We start from the raw sequence: 21,356 nt of genomic DNA, 5'->3' as shown, positions 1-21,356 counted from the left end.
ATCATACAAAAAACCAGAGATTAATGAGATAACAAAAAGGTAAAACACTAGGTTTGTTGTGTCATGTGTAGGCCTATAGAATAAGTGAATATCAATAAAATGGGGAAAGGAAAATCAAGAGTTTTAACTCTAGAAAGACCCGAATCTTACTACTACTAAGTTAATAACAAAACAAAACATAACAAAAATTACATTGACCAATACAAATAGACAGTGTTATAAATCCAACCAGAAAATTTTAAAGGCAACTTTACCATTACTGCAGGTGTTACAGCTAAGTTGGTTTACAACCAAACACATTAGTTGTGTTTTAAACTACTAAATGTTATTGATAGGTACAAATATTATTAAATAAGACACCATAAAACACTTCATGACCAATCTAAAAAGCTTGCACACCATTCTTAGAATAACCAAATACACATTCTTAGTTACTTCTGGCTTTATTATTGTTTGAATACAGTAATTGTTGACTTATGGCATCTTCTATAACTCAGAAAGGTTGTTTTATACATTTTTAGTCAGTGTCAACCATTGATACCTTGACGTTGACGTGTTCTGGGTCAAACTATCCTGATGAAACTTTTAAAAACATTCATTAGCAAGAAGAAAAAGTGTACATTGAATACCCCTACATGAAAACTAGTAATTTATAGGTTAATGTATCTCTAACTGTATAACTGATTTGGAAATCATAAGTTACTTCATATATTTACAAAACTATCAGTAAAAGTACATATAGCAGAGAAAATTGAATGAAGATAAATGAAAACCCAAACAGATCTTAAAATCCTGTAAGAACTTTACTGTAAAATAAAACGTTCCTGTTTGTTAACATAAAGAGAAACACTAATTTTTCATCCAATAACAATCTTTTGATATAAAGTATGTTACTAACAAAAAACAAGTCATTTTATAGAAAAAGCCAATGATTGGTGGAAATATAAAATGAAATAAAAATCTTACAAAATTATATTTTATTAAATACATGCAAAACTAGGTGCTTCTTAAACTTAATACAAATACAATTTTAACGAAATCTCAACAAAACAAAATAACGTTAACTTTATCTATTTAAATTACAAAATAACAACTAAAAACATTTTCTCCAATTATATAGTAAAATATAAAAAAATTATCTTTATATTTAACAACTAACCTTAACTAAAAATCTGTAAAAAACAAAATATAAGTTTCTGTGCATACAATTCAAAACAAATAAAACAAAACTTACAAGCTAAAGCTAGGTCGTTCTTCACACAAAAGCATTAAATAAATACTTATAAAAGCAAACCATCAAAAACTGTCTTGAATGATAACATTCTATTCATTTTCATGCAGAACATTAGATAGTGTGTAGGAATAGGAGGCAAAAGCAGTCCGGCTACACAGTGTCTGCCGTCCACTGTTACCTGTTTGAGGGAGGTCTCGCCGGGATAGTCTACGTAGATGACTGGAACATGTCTCAGGAAGCGATGACTCAATGGTTTCCGGCCAGGGTCAGTCGGCGGATTACAAGCTCCTACGAACTGTAAACACAACCCAAGAAATAAGAGGTATTCACAACTAACAAAACAAGTTAACATTGATAACTACTATAGAAAAGATCAAAACTGATAATTCAACTGATCTCTTTAAAACAAAAGTGTGGCTAGAAATTATTGCTGCGCATCATCTGGTAAAACAGTGTTTTTTTTAGAGAAATGCATTGGCCTACATTATTTCTATTGTATTTGAGTTAAGAAGAGAGGTTTTAATAGGAATTTTCAAAATCAAACAAAACTATTTTGTACTACGACTTAAGGATTTTGGTTGTCAAGAGCCAAACCAATTTCATGGTTACGTTACGTTGGGTTAAGAAGATAAGCTTAGGTTAGTTTATTTCAGGTTGGAATAACTAAGGTAAATTCAGGTTCATTTAAGTGGGGTTAGGTAAGATAGGATTGGTTTGGGTTAGATTGGGTTATGTTAGTTTGGATTAGGTTGGATAAGGGTGGGTTATGTTAGGTAAGGTTGGGTTAAATTGTGTTAAGCGCAGATGTCTCATTCTGCCTCCCCCTTCCCTCACTCCTACAGTCATAGTAGTGGTTGATCTACCTGTATCCGCTCCAGAGAGACCCACGCCTGATCACTGGCCCTGTAGAAGCCCCTATGCTCCACCAGTTGTCTCAAGAAGGATATCACCCTCTGTGTACCGTACTGGTCCATGTCTGGTAGGTTGATCTCATCACAGAACAGCACCAACCACTTACCCAGCTGTGGACAAGCAAAACTTTCAAAACTCCTTGTCAAACCCCTACAGCGTGTCTTCATAAGAAAGCTTCAGTAATTAAAACTCATTATGAATGTTAAATAAATTAGTGTAATTTATAGAGAAGTTTATGTTAATGACTAATTTATATACAATATGCTATCTTTTTATTCAAGACAGATTTTAAGGACAACTTATTGTAAACTACAGCATCTTTCTGTGACATCAAACACCATAGCAGAACATAATACACTTAATACACTAAAGGGAGAAATCGAGTTTCGACAGCAGCACAATCTGTGAGTGACTCATCTAGGTTCTACTTTACAAAGCTACACCTGGTACATACAGGTGAGATGTCCACTACAACTGTGTACCCACCTGGACAGGTGACAGTACAACGCCGTTGGGAGTTTTTTTGTACTCGCAGTAGTGGTCGAAAGTCTTGAGCAGCAGCTCGGGGGTTGTAGCAGACGAGAAGTTGAGACCGACCACCTCCATGTCAGGGAGAGCTCTCAGCGCAGAGAACAGTGTCATGGTCTTACCTGAGCCTGGCGGTCCACACAGTACTGCAACATCACATCGCATTAGTGACCCAACCCACCAAACCCCACCTAACCTAACATAATCTAACCTAACCCCACTTAACTTTACCTATCCAGCGAATAAGAGTTGATTATTTTCTCTTCGGTATACATTCCAATGACCTGAATTAGGGCCAAATATCCAGGTTTTTTTTAACCATTTAACCTCAGGTAAGCTTGCTGAGCTCCACTCCTTACTGATCAGCCACTTGTCCTTTCATAAAAAAATACTTTTGTAGTACCCAACAGGCAACAACGAATTTTCTACAGACAAGCCACAGCTTATTATTTGGAAATAACTCCAGAAATGGCAAAAACAAAACAATATTAATGCTCTAGATGAGCACAAAAGTGGGATTTTCAAAAATAAATCATTAAAATCCGTTGCTGCTTATAAAATGAAGGATAGTGTTGTTGGTCATGTGTCTAATACTCACCCAGAGGTTTGTGCTCAGCCAGCCATGTGTACAGCAACGCCTCATGTCTCACAGTGTCCAGTGTAGGAACTACAATGTCTGGAGCTGCCACCTTGTGAGTCTCCACCTCAATCTGAGGTACCTTGGCTGACCACAGACACCATTCTCCTTGGATGTTTACCTGTCAAACAAAAGTTCAATTTTTCAACTGATCCATACAACTCAGTTATAGTAACTACATTTTTTCCAAGAGTTTTTACATTTTTTTGTTTTTTTTTTTGTTTTTTATAATGTCAATAAGGTTCAGGGACTTGGTTACAAAGTATTGAGAATCGACAAGTCTTAAAAATCAATAATCATAATCACACCATCCCTATTTTAATCGCAAAATTCATAGTTCAATTCATGTTTGATCATGGTTGAAAATTCACAGTTTAAAGGCTTTCACAGTCGAGTGACCCTGAAACATGACATAGAATGTATTTTCTAAAACACATCCTTTCCTAGCACACTTCCCTACTTCCTCACCAACACATTTTTGGCACCCATTGTGAGCATCCCTGGGCTTTGTCACTTCTATAAGGAACTATTTGTCTAAAGCATTTTACAATACACTTGACAGACACAATCAATTCTTCAACAACCCACATTACATCTGTTCTTGCAGTATTTAGGTTAGCTCTGTCAACTTTCAACACAAAGTAGTGGAAGATTACCTCGTAGTCGACGATGGGCATGTTGTTAATCGCTGGAGGCAGTGAGATTGTGGTGACAGACCTCACAAAGTCTCCCAAGTCTTGGCGCACCTTCAGCTTGGCGTCCCCTGCAAAGCTCCACAGCAGGGAGTAGACAAGCACCTTGGGTATGTACTGCTCTAACTGCTCAGGGGGCAGAGGGAAGTCAGCGTGGCTGTGATTGTACTGCACCACGTTCCTGTAAGCACTCTCCTTGGTCAAACAGTATTTTATCATGGGAGAATCATTATTTTCTGACTTACATTGGCATCTGTAATCTCATTGGTCAGTATCCTGATTGGGATCAATGAGGGAAAAGGTTGACTGTTATGAATCTACAATGTACAAACTTTTTCACAAACCATAAAAATTCAAGTGAGATGTAATTTTTTTCAGCATGTTTAAAAATAAGTGTATTCTTAAGAATACTTAAAATACAATTAATTTGTGAAATGTTGTCTCTATTTGTTTGATGATTTTATTGAGAACAAAAGACTCTAACATTTTACTCCTGCATATTCAAATAATTAATCAAGGGTGCTCGTTCACGTAATCATGAACTTTAATTTGACTAAAAATCACACTTGATGCTTATACCATAAAGGAATACTGCATTTTCTGTCCAGAAGTTTCACTTTCACTTAGGTTTTCTAGAATAAAAGCATATACTCCCAGAGACAAAAGATACAAAATGTTAAGTGGATGACATTTTTACCTGACACCTTGGTTGATCATGGAGAAGAGTGATCCTAGAGCTCTTAGTCTGGTGAAGTCCATGATGTGTTCCTGCTTCATCGCATACTCGAGACATCTCACTACCAGACCATCAGGGGAGAAGTGGGTCTGAAGAATCATTGCTACATCTTGCTGAACCTACAACATATTGCAACATAGTTTTCACATCAACCATTCAATAAGTGTATTTATAACTCATTAATTAATACAGAAAATGTGCATATTTTATTAACTAACTCTCAAGAGGGTTTATAGGCTAATCAATTGGCAATAATATTGAAGGAAGAGATACAGCAGAGAACTAAGAGAGCTTTATAAGGATCACAAGGTGTTTTTACATAATGGCCAAAGATTATGTGGGTTGAGCAATCTATGAGCAAAGAGGATGATAAAAAAACAATTAATAAAAAAGAACCTCAATGAAATAATACTGAAAGGCCACAGTAAAATTCTGGAACCTAATGAGAGGTTTGGATTTAGAGAGAACAGAAGCAAATAAAGACTAGAGATATTGAGCAGGATGGACGGGTTCAGCTGAGTATCGACTCAAGATCAAATTAGTTCTAAGAGTAGGACATAAGATCATGTTGCTATTGCCTACTGTTTAGCATCTCCATCACCCGTGCAATATGGATTACAAATCGATCCTTGGCATATCCACAAAAATTGTTGGCACAGTGGACCCCTTTCCCATACAACCCTTAATTGTTCCGGATAACAAAATACCATTGGAATTCAAACTAAAATAGTAACACCGTTGTATGGTAATACGCAAATTGTATACAAACCTGCAAGGCTGGAGAAATTTCCTCTTCTTTGCTCTCGCTTTGAGTTTTCTTTGGTGCAAAGCCGAGTGAGTCGTCGTCTTCCTCTTCCAGAGGTATGTTCCTCAGGCGAGCCAAGTAGTTCTCAAAGATCATCTCTGTTGAGAGGACGTCCTCGCTGAACCAGACCATTCCACAACGTGACACTGTGGCCAGGGTGGCGTACTTCAGGTCTTGCACCTACAGATGAATAACACGTTAACAAAGTTTTGCTACTGATAAGTTTTAGTTAACATTAACCATAGAACTGGTTTTTTTTTTTTTTTTTTTTTTTCAATTGGGGACATTCCATTTAAATATTAAGTTGTAGGCAGTTAAGAAAAAAAAATAGGTGAAGACAATAGACAATAGACAATTAATCTTTATTTACACATTCATTAGGAATAGTAGTAGCGTCAATTTAAAAAATGTTCTATTCTATATAAGGCTATTTCAATTGAGCCACCATCAACAGAGAGTGCTGTTGTCAGTTACTGATTTCTGTTGTAAGCACCCCATTTTTAATCAGGTCAAACTGAAAGGACAACTTATTGTAAACTATAGCATATTTTATCAACTATCATACTATCAAAAAACCTAAGGGGGAAATTTAGAACTTGACATTACTTTTTCTGTGAGGGCATTTAACTATGTTTCATTTAATAAAAGAAATTTGCTACAACTGGTCCATCTAGATGGAATGTCTACACTGGTATCTCTGTCAATGACGAAACACATGATTTCTTAGGAAGATTTGAATTTAATAAAAACTATCAGACAGAGTCTTATTGAACGTTTACTTAGCAACTAGTTCTGTGATTTGGCTCAGCTAGCATTGCCTTTCTGAAAACAAATTAGTCAAAGATAAGCTTGTTGTAATATTTTTGTATAATTTATACATTGAGGAATTTATTTTAGACACATTTTTGCAAGCTAATTGAAAAAGACATATTTAGTGTTAGTACAACAATCAACAATCAATTTAAATTTGAAATGTTCACATGTGTGTCCTTATTGATCATTTTTGTTTTAAAAATATTTTAAGATAAAGATACAGCTGCTACAATTGTAGATGTCAAATACCTTAAATATTTCTGTAGATTTTGAATGGAAAAAAGCTGAGGTCAAAGGCATGGAAGGGTCCATTTCTAACTGGGTGACCTGAAATGCAGGTGATAAGGAAGGATATCGGTACAAGGAGGGATGGGATTCTCACCTGAATTTGGAAGTTACATTTTATCTGTGCCTGAGCTAAAACTAATTTGACTTGTTTTGGATGGTAATCAACTCAGTACAATTCAGGTTATTTACATGATGCACTCTGTTAGCGGACATGGGCCCATAGGAGTATAGAAGCAAACATAAAAAATTATTTAGTAAAAAAAAGTAAAATAATAAGAAACTACTCCAGTTTTGTTGTGACAAAATTTCTTTGGAAAACATACCAAGTTGTGATGAAAGGTATTTTTTAATTTTACATTGAGACAGTTCACAGTTTTATATGACTCTACATAAAACTTCCAACAAAAAATTAGCATTTTCCAAAACAAAAATGTTTTCCTCCAGAGACGAACAAGTTACAGCACTCTCAAAAGTATTGCAACTATTATGAGTGTCAAACAAAATTCAAGTACTGCAGAAATTGAAATTACTATTGATAACATAACATTATGAACTCAAATTAGGGGTTCAGGCATAGGTAAGACCTTTGAATGCGTCAAGCAGATTTTTCAAAAATAAAAATACTTACTTCAAACATGACTCTGACGTTGGGAGGCAGCGACAGTCGCTCCCCATTGGGAAGAGTCAGCAGTTTGTTGTCGTCCAAGACAGAGTTGAGATTCTCGACCCATTCTGGATCAACGTCTCCGTCAAAGATGATCCACTGCCGCTTGTTGATCTCTCCTCTCAAGTTGTCAATGATTTTCCTGCAAACATCACAAGAATATTGATATTGATATACCAAATCTTACAATTTATATGCAGACATTTTACACTATTAGAAATATTTTAGGTTGTGTCAAAGATTTACTATCGTTTGGTCCGGTTTTGTTATCAAACAAATAATAGTAATAACCTAAACCTTAATTCTGTAAAATAGATGATAGTATTCTACGAAATATTAGGTAATCAGCGATGGATCAGTTAAAAACACTTAAAATACGTTCATGAAGGTTATTGGCTCTTAATAAATTGCTACAGTTTAAAACTAAATAATAAATGCACTTAGTATTAACAACGTAATTATTTTATAGACTAATGAATTTAAAACTGAATTTCAAGTTAAGATCAGACAAATCTTATACTAAATAACTAATTAAACAATATTAGATTGTTACCTTAGAATATGAGTGAACAATCCATCGGTCCACTCCCTAGTGTTGGGGTCCAGCACTCCATAAAGCGCTTCCTTGCTGATAGCCTTGGGATCGATCACATGAGCAACTCCCTCAACACCCTCAAAGTGTTCGAGAGCCTTGAGCAGCACTCGCCATGCAGTGGACTTGCCCGAACCACTTGGACCCACCATCATCAGACCGTGGTTCAAGTTGGAAATCTGGTACAGTTGCAGGACCTTGCACAGAAAAATGTCATAGTAATCGGGAATGTTCCAGGACCACAATATTGGTATTACTGAAGATGAATTTCAGGCCTAGTTCTTGGGGCAGATTAAAATAGGAGGAAAGATGGTTCTTAGATTTGCAACAAGACCTTAGACATAAATTACATTCTTATACATTCAAATCAGTCAATTTACAGGAAATATGTTTGCTAAAAGTTGAGTTAGATGTTCAATAGTACTGCTGTGAATTCTATTATGGTGCTTGAAAACTTTTTTTTATAATTGATTTAAAAAAATGATAGGCATGCTTCAGACCTAGGGCCAGAAAGCTTTGCGGGTTTGGATCAACAAAAGTGTATATATTATAACAATACATACAAACAACAGAAAATAACACAATTCACCAAATTGTTGGTTACTATCACCATAGACTAACCAACACAAGTAGACTTCTCATCCCATTGTAAATTTTGAAGCACGTTTTTCGTGTCTAGTTCATGTACGTGACACAAAGGCGCTAGTGTCGACGAAACTTTGTTTCTATTATTTTAGGGTTATTTTCTTGATTTGTGCTTTACTGTTTGGTTATATAACTAGGGGACAAGTTATTGTTTATGATTAGATCGTATTATTTGGTTAAACGAGGTTTTAAATGGCTGTAATAACGGGAAACAAATTGTAAACAAAACACGACCTCTACATAAACCGTACAGAACTAACAATAAAATTGTCTTCAGCTGTTCCATAAGGATGAGAAATCTACTAAGGGAGTATGTTTTATCTATGCTATCACATTCTGGACTTAACACAATCAATTGAATTTTGCACTGATCTTGGATTTTAATGACAAATCCAACATCTTTGGACCTAATAGTGATACAATTTAAGTTTAGTAATAATTCCATTGTAGTTTTTAAATTTACCTTTGCAATCCATGTTTCTCCCATGAAACACTGCAGCGTGAACAACAAGGTATGCGATTTAGTGCTTATAGAAGTTAAACATCAGAAGGCTAACTTCGTAATAACCTACCTTTAAAAATCTCAAGGCATTTAAAAATTTGTAAAACCCATTTTCCGTAGTAAAACTACTATACAACAAAATTGTGTACCATCAAAAAAGAACTTGGAATAGTTAAAGCTATCATTATTCTTATAACATCACGAACTACATTGATTGATTATACTCAAGAGCCTATGCCAAAAATATTGAATTATATTTATTATATTATTTGTTTACAATAAAAACCTACAAAGATTCTGATTACAAATTTTATAAAGGAGGACTTCAAATTTGTATCTCAATCTCAATATTTTAAAGAGAAATTTGGGAAACTTAATATGTTCAGCTTCTTTACATCTGTTATTAAGTTGTTGCAAAATATAATTGCAATTGTTTGATCCACGTTTTGTTACACTTACTTGAATTACTAGAATTTATTTTAACAGATTTTAAAGGAAAAGATTGATCAAATTTCAAAAGGAGCTCTCTAAGAAAATTATTATAATAATATGATCGGCATTGCCACTGGTCAATTTAAATTCTACATTAAGGAAATTTTTTGAGAACTGTGCCATTGATTGCTTATCAAAAATCCTTTTGTTTACAGTATTAGACTTTCCTTTCTTTTTACAGAAACACAGTTCCAACATCAAACAATTTTGTGGTCAGAAAAACTTAAGTCTAAATCTAAATTCAGAACATTTGATAAATCACACACTATATTAGTGTCTCTATTTGGTTGATGATTTTGTTGGGAACAATAGACCTCCACTGAAATAGAAGGTTTCTCAATAGTAGTCATGCTCAATTGTGTAATGTTATGTGACAAATAAGAGCCGTCACAGTCACCAAAGAACTGGGATTGCATTTAATAAAGCATAAAATTCCTACCAGAGTCACTTTCTAAAAACAGGCTAATGTGCGAAGTCTATAACTTATACAGCAACATTACAAGTGGTACCTTTTCCATCCATGGACCACCTTGTTCATCTCCTTCACCACAAACCAGATACTCTTCTTGACAAACTTTGCGGATCTGCTCCTTCAGTCCTTCACAGAAAAATGACAACTTTACTCTATGAATACTGAATTATGAGAAGATTCAATATCAATCACAATCAAATAGTTTAATTTATTACATTACATTGATTAAACATATCCAGTAAAGGCTTGAAAAATTAGAGCAGTTAAAAGGTTTAAGTAACTTGCCCATTTTCAGTCTAAAGTAGACTCCCTCTTATCCGGACTCCTCGGGACCGAGGCCAGTCCGGATAACGGTTTTTCCGGTTAAACCGACGTCCTCAAAATCTCGTTAAAACGGACCGTTTAAATGCATACTCTATACAGTACTTGACTTAAAATTAGGGGAGCATCGTATTTAGACACGTAATCACTGGTCTCAAAACTTTCCCACGAGAACAGTCGTTTCAGTAACACCCGCTTCCTGCTGATCTAGTCCGGTTAAACCGATGTGCTGATAAAAATTATCCGGATAAAGAGATGTCACTTCTACCTAGTGATGTAAAATTCCCAGGAATTTAATATCGAGGAAATATTCCCAGGGAATATTGCCGGCAATATTCCCAAAATTCATAAATTCCCGGGAATTTATTTTTAATTAGCAAGGTAGGTTTAAAAACTGTTACCTAATAGTTAAAAGCCATAATTATAAGGTTAAATCAACCACAAAAACTGAAATATATTATAATACAAAGTTTTAATTGAAATAAATAACTGGGAATTTATAATTTTATATGCTAAATTGTTCAAATCAGTCACTGTGGTAGTTTGTTTTATAAATAAAACAAACAATCTATGATCCTAAAGTGTTGATTTAATACAACTAGTGTACCTGTTGCTCGAATTCGAACTATTACAGGCGTTATTTTAAAACAAATAACAGTCATAATTTCTGATGACTTTAAAAGATTCGACTCAATAATTATTACTCAAGATGTACATAACAGATCAATATAATCAACATTTCTTTTAAATATCTTATCATTTTTCAAAAACTGATATTATTTTTAGCGTTTTCTACAAATAGCCTTACTCATAGCCGCATTAGGTTGTCCATAATAACGATTATAAATTCTAAAAAAAAAACATTATTTCTATTACTTCTCCTTGGTGGTGTTCTATTACTTTCCTATGTTTCCATAGTTTGCAAATCGGCTCTTTCAATGATTACTAAGAAATGCAGCACAGTGTTAATTCAGTTTTCTCTTTAGTATATCAAATTATCCAGGCTCTCTCGCTTTTTTCCATTGTAATATTTATGCCACCCAAATTCAAATAGGCCTAGAAAATATGTCATTTAATCCAAGTCAGTAAAAGTTTGTAGCAAACTGTTAAATTAGCAAACTTATTGACGGTTTACAATTAACATATGTTATTCTTCTCACTTTTAATTTCTGACAACAGCTGGAGTTTCATAACAATGTTTGTTTCCCATGTTAATCTTATGGAGAAATACAAAACTTTAAAGGGCCCCAGGGCCTCACTCTCTAATTATTTTCCTAAAAAGAAAGTTTCCTGCACAACTTAACGTTACGCTCTTTCCAATGACACCAAAAACATGTCAATCGGTACAGTAGTTTCGGAGGAGTAATTGTCACAAAAAACCTGCTTGCGTATTAAATAAGTATAGATATATAGATAATCAGAAACAAACATAACCTAGTAAATATCCAGGAAATAAAAATATTATTTGAAAAAAATGTTAATTTAACGTATTAAATCAAGACTACATATTAAAAACCAAAAGGTTATGGGAAATACTGAAATGACATATTTGCTTTCTATTTCTGTATTTTTTTTTAGTTTCCTAGTCACTGTCACTTTTTATGTCAATTATATTTCCTTCGTCCTTCTCGTCATCTACATCTCCAAATCCACAAAAATCGTCTTCATTGTTACTTGACAAGTCAATCTCATCCTCATCCCTTTTCGATCTCAAGGATGTCTTCATTTTCTTCCTGTCCTGTTTCCTCTGGGTTGTCTTCTGCTTGCTTACTCTCTCTTAGAGGTTGAGCATTAATGAGTTTCCAGTTGTAAGAAAGAAATGTCAGTTTTGCTGCTCGCTCAGGTTTCTTTTCTTGGAATGCAATAATTAAAATCCATTCAGTTTTATAAATTTAAAAAAAAATTACAGGAATGTACATGGAATGACAACTCTTAGATTTAAATGTAAGAATTTTTACTATAGGTAACATAGTTTTAAGGTTCTTTAACCGTCAATAGGCTATGTGTTAAAACGTTCAGAATTTTAAAAAAATTATAAATTCCCAATTTTTGGGAATATTCCCAGTTTTGGGCCAAAGAAATATTCCCGGCAATATTCCCATTTTATAAGTTCCCTCCCACTGGGAATATTCCCGGCCCACATCACTGCTTCTACCGAGTGTAGTTCGGTTAAACCGATGTCCGGTTAAAAGGTGTCCGGATAAGAGGGAGTCTACTTTATTAAAAAGTTCTCAACCGATTACAAATTTCGAGTTGCATGGTTCATTATCAAATAAAACATCAAATTGAAGACGTTCCATAACATCTGCTAAATTCCTTCGTCATACTCATGGCGACACTTAACACGGAACAAATTTAAATTTAAATATTGATGTACGTCTTGATGAGAAGATGTTTAAAATAGTGTGAATGTTTGAAAATATAAGATTTTTGACTATAAAAAGATTGGTTCATGAACCGGACTGAATATATTTATCACATTCTCCGTTACCCACCCATCATCTCGGCTCTTGTGTACTGCACTTGTGGGAACACATCATTGAGCAGAGAGAACAACAGCGGGATGTCCTCAGCCACCAGCTTGGGCACCATGGTCTCACACACTGACTGGATTAGAATCTGAAATGGAACAATATAAATAACTTGATGGGAAATATAAGATTGCAAGGCATAACACTAACTATAGTTACCATTTCTATAGTTATACGACTGGGTTAAATAATTGATAATTGATAATTGATCATTGACCGTGGCGTTGTCTACGTCCAGTAATCAAGCTACTTGGAGGTCTTGAATTGTGGATATTAACACGCAGTGCTCAATTTCTAAAAAATGAGTTGCCGGAACTGAATTTAATGTGATTTGTATTTACTTATGCCAATATATTTATGTTTCTGAAAGAGAGGTACTGGAAGTCCATTCCGCCGCGTTTACCGCAAATTGAGCACTGTTTATAGGCATGATCTGTAGATGCGATACTCCTTGGTTTGGATTGACGTACGCACCAGTGAGTACTATGACTATCCGCAGAACGAACCTGATAATTAGACCAGTTTGTAAATTACAGGGCAAAAATGTGGTTCGGATTCCACTGTAAACTGTAGGTCCCTTAGTTGCCATTGGTTGTATGGGCTATTAATTAACAGGGCATTAGTCACTAACAAGATACAAGATCGCGCCACCCATCCTACACTCATCTCCATTCATTATACCTAGGGGTGTGCGAATAGTGATTTTCAACCTCGAGCCGAGCCGAGCCGAGCTTTTTAAAACATTTTCGAGCTTGAGCTTTTTCGAGCCGAGCTTTTCCTAGCGTCACCTTATAATAATAATAATAATAATAAATCTTTATTGTCGTTTGGTAATATAAACATTACAATAGACAAGGTCAACATGTTTTGTTACATATGTTAAATAAAATATTAAATATTCTACAGAAAATGTTAAAATAAAGTTAAAAGAATCTTAAAAGGATAAAGCATCAGTAATAATAAAAACTTTAAAATTAACAGGGAAAAGACCATAACAAGAACAAAGAATCATCAAGACTGCTTGGCCTCACATTGAAGCGTTAAAAAAATCTTCATTCTGCAAAAACTCATCAACTGAATAAAAAGCACGACTTGTAAGCCAATCTGACAATTTTGACCTATACAAATTAATACTTTCCTGATTTCTAAAATGTATTGGAAGTTTATTAAATAGTTTTATTTGCAAATATTTATAACTTTTGATAAATTTTGATAGCCTGGCTTGAGGAATATATAAATCTTTTGATTGTCTGGTGATATACCCATGGATTGAGTTGCAAGGAACAAATTTATTCAGATTATCTTTAACGGAAACTAAATTGTAAAAAATGAAAATATTAGAGAGGGCCATGATTTTATTTTCAGCAAAAAATGTTTTGCAACTAACCCTATCTGGAATTTCAAACATAATTCTGAATTCTGAACATTATCAAAAAAATAAATTATTAAACATTTTTCTTCAAAAAGTGCATAATAATAATAATGTTCAGTCAATTTTTAAATAAACACATATTATTTTAATATGTCTAAAAACATTGAGAATTGTCAAGACATCAAATAGTAGATAATCACGATAAGAACTGAACTGAACTAAATTAAGATGCAAGAAATAAAAGGATATGATTGAAGGCCTGACGAGATATGCAGTGCAGACTGAGCCAATCAGATTGTCTTTCATAACAGAACAGCGCTATCTCGAATGACAACAAAACAACTAGCAAGTCGATTAAATGATTAAATATGTATATTGTAACTACTATGAATACTTTATTCCATTTTGTATAAATAAATAAATATAAAAACACGTGATTATTCTTGTTGTTTTCCATGCACAAAATATTTTTGTTTTATGAATCGTATTAATCAAAAAAGAACATGATTGGTTTGGATCCAAAAAGGTGAAGAGACAAAGTAAAAAGTAAAATTATATTAAAAAATATATAATTGACATATAGAGGAAATATACCAAAACACTAAAATTAATAGAATAACACACAAAGTCCTAAAACAAGAAATGAAATAATGAACACGATGATTTAACACTGTCACTAAATTCTGTTATCTAGAAGGGTCGGTGAACTAATCAATAAATAGCCAAAACCAGTTTCCTCCCCCATTTCTCTCTCAGTCTCACCACCACCCCTCCCCCCCTGAGCCGGGAGGCCCAGCACTTTGTCCTTGAAACACCCTAGCCTCTGAAACAATAAACCCTTACACCTGCGTTGCTGTTTTGACAACAGGTTTATGAATGCATTCACTAATTTTCTTTTTCCAGGATTAACTATCAATTATTATTATTTGCAAGTTACAAATAGGAAACTACATCACATTATGGTATTCAATGACCCATGTACAGTATTATCAAAAATTAATAATCCATTACTTATTTTGATAATAAAAAGCATTCATTACAGCACGCACCACTTAATGATATTTAAATAATCATCAAAGTAACTGTTACTTTATACAAAATAAAATAGGTACAAAATTGTGTGGCCAGTCAAACTTTATAAACAAACATTTTATTCTATAAAATACAGATGGTAAATAGGGGTTGGTTTAAAGGAAATAAAATACAAAACAGATAATTAATTATTTTGATAAACATTAGAAAGGTTATGGGATTGATTGAACTAAAATAACCGCAGGGAAACTTATAAGTAGAAAAGTCGTCACTGTTCAATCAGTACATTGTTAGAGAGAGAGAGAGAGAAAGAGAGATAGCAGATAGGGGCGTTTGATAAGGAATCTGAAAAAGTAAACAAACAAGGAACAACGACATGACACACGACGATTGATACTTGTTTACAGCCTTATTGTGTCACCCACTACATTTGCACACGTGACCACTTTTTGTTTCTTCCTTATCTTTCATCCGTCCCAAAATAGAATTCCTGAAATTGTTTGTTGGTATAATCTCCCCTCCCACACAAGGCGCAGTGCTCAGTGCGCACTGTAGGTTGCCACGGCAACCGTGTGTCGTCATAGCGACGAGCCAATCACGCACTCGCACTGCGTTGTATATTACGATACGAATAGCTGTGTTAGAAAGACATCGCGATAGGTGGTAGTTTGTCTCTTTACTATCTCCTCAAAATTACGATCGATAATCATTGCGTCTTGACTGAGCTGAGGTTCGTGCTTATCAAACCTTGAATGCTTGAACAACGTAGAATTGTGATAACATTGTTTCCAATTACGACCCAAATTAAGTATTTTTTTTTTTAGTTTTGACTTAGTATTAAAAGCTCGGCTCGAACTTCGAGCTTTTTCAAAATGCCTCGAGCCGAGCCGAATAATGAAAAGCTCAACCAAAAAGCTCGAAGGTTCGAGTACTCGCACACCCCTAATTATACCATACTTGGCTTAAAATACCTACCTTCGTATGGTCGCCATCACATGGTTAAGGTCAAATTTTAATCTTTCCCTGTTACATTTTAAAAATTTCTTTGGCTTATTTATGTTTTCAACATACAAGAATAGTAAAGTGATATGCATACATTGCAATAAGAATTTCATTTTTAAGACCATTCTATTTCATAGCCAATTTTTAAAAGGAAATTTAAATGTGACAGACATTACTAACAAGGAGATAAATTCTGTCACTTCAATTTTATATCATCATTTCGAACTATAATTTACTTTCAATAATGAAGCAACTAAATAGCGTGCAAACTTTGACAAGTGGATTTTGCAATAGTGTCCAAGAAGAAAGTAAAGGTAAATTTTTGAATAGTTACAACTTTTGAAACAAAGAACAAATATTTAAAATGTAAAGCTCAAGGTAAAACAATATTTAATTTGTAGAGTGAAGCTAATAATATTTGACCTGAGGTAAATAATGAAAACAATCTCATCACAAGCAAAAAGCAAAGACCATAATCTTGTCCATGATTTAGTCTTTGAATGAAAGCAAACCAAGACTGATTATATAAGCGTGAAAACATTTCAAAAACTTAAAACACACGTCCATAACCACAACAACAATAGATTTTGGCACAATATGATGATTCGAAGCTTGTTTTGGATGAAAACGTTAATAACTCTTACCTTATACTCCTACAATCGATAGCATTAGGCATTTATTTTTTCTTACCACTGTTATAAGGGTGTTATCTAAAAGCTTATATATTGTAGAGAAATATTAGGTCAAATAAACTCATCCTTAATATATTGGCTGTAAGCATTTTTTATATCAAGCTGATCTTAGGTAGGTGTACATAAATTATTTTACTTTAATTTATAAGATGGAACTTAAAATGGTATCTTCATACTCTTTCCATTTAGAGCCAAACAAAACCAGTTTATATAGAATTATTAGTTGGATGATTACTGTATACCAGCATGTATATTATGAATTAATTAATTATTTAACACAGGCAAAATTTAACAGATTTACGTTAAAGGATAATGCCACAATCCCAATACAATAAATCAGGTATAATAGCAACTCCTGTCCACATATTAGACCATAATGAAAAAAACACTACTTATGTTGGAGCTTAATTCAATAATAAACTGCGTAAGTAAAAAAAAAATAGAAATTTCTTTTTCAAATTTAGAAAAAGCATGAAGCACCATTTGTTATCACTGGCTTTATTTACTCAAAAAGAATATCTTGTGCAGGTTTTATTTTATAGACTTGTTTTTTATAGGTCAAGTCTAATAGTTCCAACACCGTTGGATGTATATGAAGTACGTACAAAATAAAAACTATTTGATTTGAATTTAAAAATTGCAAAAATAAACTAACCAAACTAACAAGCAATATTGTCAAACATTAAAATAAATCCATAACTATAAGAAATATTAGTTAATATTTATATCTTCACACCAAACAGTTGGAGTATTTACAAAAAAATTGTTTACACCTTTCTCCAAAATAAAAAAACCCCTTCACCTTATTTTTTTTAATCACTTACAGACATACTCCAGTATTCAATACCCTGTTAAAAATATTCAATTTAATTTATTTTCAGGAAAAAACAAGATAGGTCTGAAGTAAATTATTTGCTAGAAATACATGATGAAAATAAATTGTTTTTAAATCTTATCTCATTGGTACATACAGTTAACAGGAAACATAAAAAACAGAGCTTTATTATATTGATTGACAGTAAACAAAACATATAATAGGCCTGTATTTCTTCTAGAGCTTTGTAGAAACCCCCTTTCAAAAAGATATAATAGTATGAAATAATGGTATAATTATTGGTGAGCTTGAAACATTCATTTGATACGAAGGGAATTTCACTGAGTGATTTAGATATTCCATTCTTTACAAAATGTTAACATACTCTTTCATACTCTTACAATTTAGACCCTAGTGTATTTGAAAATGTGACACAAGTCACATGACTAAACCAGACTTTGAAAATGTGAAAACATTCCATAGCAAACAATTATACAGTATACACCCTGAATGACCTCTGACTACTTATGGCTACTGATTTCATATGAATAAACATAAGATATAAGACACTGAAATAACCAAACAACCCACCTCTTGCTCAGGAAGGTTTTCTGCGATCGCTGCTTCGTCGATCACTGATTCTCCGCTGTTCTTCTTCAGCTCTTTGATTCTCTGTATGCGATCTCGCTTGACGTTGCCAGCGCTCACCAACACTGACTTGAGCGCTCGCAGGCCAAAGTCGTAGTGGGACTGGTTTGAAAGCTGTTCATCACACAACCTGAAAAAATGTTTACGATAGTATAATTTTCCTATAAAATGAACGAACTGTACATTTAATAGTCTGTTGGAGGATACTCATGGATTAGAACTAGGGATGGTCAAGTCTTGAAATTTCGGGAAATTTTCGGGAAATTTTCAATCTCGTTACACGAGACGAGATTACTTTTTGGCCGAGACTTTTATCAAGACGAGAATAAAAAAAAAAAAAAAAAAAAAAAAAAAAAAATTAAAAACGCCTGCAGAAAGTCAATGCAATACCCGCAATACAGGAGCGTGTTGTAGTTGCGTTTCCTTTTCGAAGGCGTTCTTATTTAATTAATTCTTTTAATATAAATATTACTTTCATTATTTTAATAATATTACTTTAATAACATTTGAGAAGTTTTGTTAAGTGTAAGCAGTGTGAGGAATGTTTTATTACTATAAAAAAAGTCAAAACAAGTAACTATTTTATAAAAATTAATATTGCTTTTATTTTATGATTTATTTTATTTTAGGATAAGTTGAACTCTATCCTAACTGATATCACCATGTTTCCTAATCGTAGGCATTTTTAATAAGTTAGGCGTGATTAATAAAAAAATGTTATGCTGATGTTATTTAATGAAAGATTGTAAATATTCTTGCCTATTATCATTATTTTAGTATTTAAACAGTCATCTAACAATGTTACAAAATCAGGTAAAAATTTTGAACGTGCATTTCCCGTTGTGTATGAGAAGAGAAATCTCGTCTCGATCTCGTCTCGAAATTTTATGAGAAATAAAAAATCTCGTCTCGTCTCGTCTCGAACTAAAAATCCAATCTCGTCCATCCCTAATTAGAACATTGATAAGAATAGTTTCAAGCGGATTGAAGAAACAGCTTGTTATTGAGGTCCACTTCTCGTTGAGGGTCATGTTAAGATCATTTCGGCAAGCAGTTGTGCTAGCAAGGTTAATGAAAACACTGAACATAATTAATTACTGTTATTTAATTTATTGCTTACATTATTGTCTATTATTTATTTGTAAATCTTGCTATCTTGCATTGTTTATTAACTTTCCTATAGTAAAATTGTGGAACTGTTGTAAATAATAAATAAAAAACTATAAAGAGTGTATTCCAGAGCAACGCTTAAATACTAACACGTTTATTTTTTTAATTATAATTTATAATACAGTACCCTTAACCTATTGTGTCACTAAGTTTAAAATAAGTTAGTAAATAAAATTTACAATAAATAGTGAGGGATGAGGAATGGGGGTTTCAAGTCTAGACTTATTCTAGTACTTGAGTCTGAATTGATTAAAAATTAAATGTTTAAAACATACATTTTGAGGAGTTATCTAGGCAACTGTTCAAACTATGTACAGATTTGTACTATTAAAGTTGAATTCGGAGCTACAAAAGACAAACAGGTCAAAGTAGCTAAGGTGGGATTACCCCCACTCCTCCCCCACCCTACAAAAAAGGTTGACTTCTCAAAATGGTTAGTTATAGAGGTTCTGAGATGGAGATGCATTGTATTTGGAAAATAAGTGTGTTATATTGAGGTGGTTTTTATAGAGATTTTCATAGTATTATTGAGGTTAATTTAACACTACGTGTTATGCTGTTTTCAAGGGGATTGTACTTGTAATTGAGGGTTGAGTAAATGAGGTTGTACAGTACATTGTATTTGATGTCTTCCATATAAGGGAAAATTAATGCCATGTGTGTGTGTGTGGTCAGCTTCTTGGACTTCAACAGCAACGGATTCAACCCCGGAAATTCTACAAAAACTAGGGTTTGGACCACTTATTCATAAAAGCGTTGAAAATTCTTCCATTCAAATTGCCACTGGCATAGAAACTCTAAGAACTTATTCGACTCACTTGAAGAACGGCACAATCTTGCATGCGAGTTTCTCCGCAGTCCGGAAGCCTTGGCTGAACAGCATCACCTCGGCGATCAGCTGTCTGTCGGGTTTGGTCATGGCCAGAGAGCGGAACAGCTTCTTGAGGTTGTCAGGCAAGTTGGAGCGTCCAGCATAGCCGGGGTTCATAGTGATGAAGATGGCCATGTCTGTAGACACTCTCACCTGCTTGCCTACCAGCTCCACACTGATGGCTGCAACAGGGAGACATGGATAAAGCATGGGAAACAAACCATCAAAAAGCTACTACCGGTGATTACCTGATGAGCGCACAATCCAACTTTAACTTATAGGCCTAAGCTAACTGAACTGACATGTGGAGATATCGTTTTTTAATTTAAAATTTGACACACTGACCATAAACCATCTTAACAGAAACCAACGTGAAGGAACTGACTGAAGGGAAGCTGTGCTAGCGAAGGTCCAATAGAAAGATTCTATTTTACTAAATAAGTTCTATGACAACACTTTTAAAACTGTATGATCACATTTATTTAGTGTGCTCTTTGAACGTTATTAACTCTAATTCAGTCAAGTATGACCAAAAGACCAATGAAAATACTAGGTGATGTTTGAGTAAACCTTTTGGTGGAGTACCCAGCCCATTTTGAAGACAAGATCATTTGTTTAAAGCCCACAGTTGAGAGAAAGCTTGGTTTAATTTTAAATTTTAAACAAGTTTTTCATAGAAATACAAATACTCAAAAGACCAGACTAGAGGGTTATGCTTTAGGCTACCAAAACATCCAAAATATTTTAACCAGATGTGAGTAATTTACGTACGGTTAAAAAAAATTATCCACAAAAATATTTTTTGTCTTTAAGGAAGATTAAAATTTGTATTTTAAAAGTTATTAAAGGACAGTTCTGAAAAATTCTACTATCAGACTATCAATCTAAGCT

At 33.7% G+C, this 21,356-nt stretch overlaps 1 protein-coding gene across 2 annotated transcripts in view; it reads right to left on the bottom strand.

Moving 5' to 3' along the window:
- The window catches only part of LOC128996566 (dynein heavy chain, cytoplasmic-like), a 93,949-nt gene that overhangs the window by 30,197 nt on the left and 42,396 nt on the right, over positions 1-21,356 (bottom strand). For both annotated transcript variants that reach the window (XM_054421960.1, XM_054421961.1), the window contains 14 exons: positions 20,413-20,647; positions 18,368-18,554; positions 12,829-12,952; positions 10,050-10,138; positions 9,010-9,039; positions 7,863-8,098; positions 7,274-7,451; positions 5,509-5,724; positions 4,701-4,858; positions 3,968-4,184; positions 3,273-3,432; positions 2,633-2,820; positions 2,098-2,256; positions 1,413-1,529 (listed from right to left, as the gene is read on the bottom strand). In XM_054421960.1, coding sequence (XP_054277935.1) covers positions 1,413-1,529; positions 2,098-2,256; positions 2,633-2,820; positions 3,273-3,432; positions 3,968-4,184; positions 4,701-4,858; positions 5,509-5,724; positions 7,274-7,451; positions 7,863-8,098; positions 9,010-9,039; positions 10,050-10,138; positions 12,829-12,952; positions 18,368-18,554; positions 20,413-20,647 — 2,294 coding nt within the window. The remainder of the gene's footprint in view (positions 1-1,412; positions 1,530-2,097; positions 2,257-2,632; positions 2,821-3,272; positions 3,433-3,967; positions 4,185-4,700; positions 4,859-5,508; positions 5,725-7,273; positions 7,452-7,862; positions 8,099-9,009; positions 9,040-10,049; positions 10,139-12,828; positions 12,953-18,367; positions 18,555-20,412; positions 20,648-21,356) is intronic.

The sequence above is a fragment of the Macrosteles quadrilineatus genome, unplaced genomic scaffold (assembly GCF_028750875.1).
Source record: "Macrosteles quadrilineatus isolate MER2022 unplaced genomic scaffold, UCM_ALF_1.0 Scaffold_6__1_contigs__length_79288215, whole genome shotgun sequence".
In the NCBI taxonomy this organism is placed as follows: Eukaryota; Metazoa; Arthropoda; class Insecta; order Hemiptera; family Cicadellidae; genus Macrosteles; species Macrosteles quadrilineatus.
Note: the sequence above shows the minus strand (reverse complement) of the source record. Positions and strands in the feature narration are given on the sequence as shown.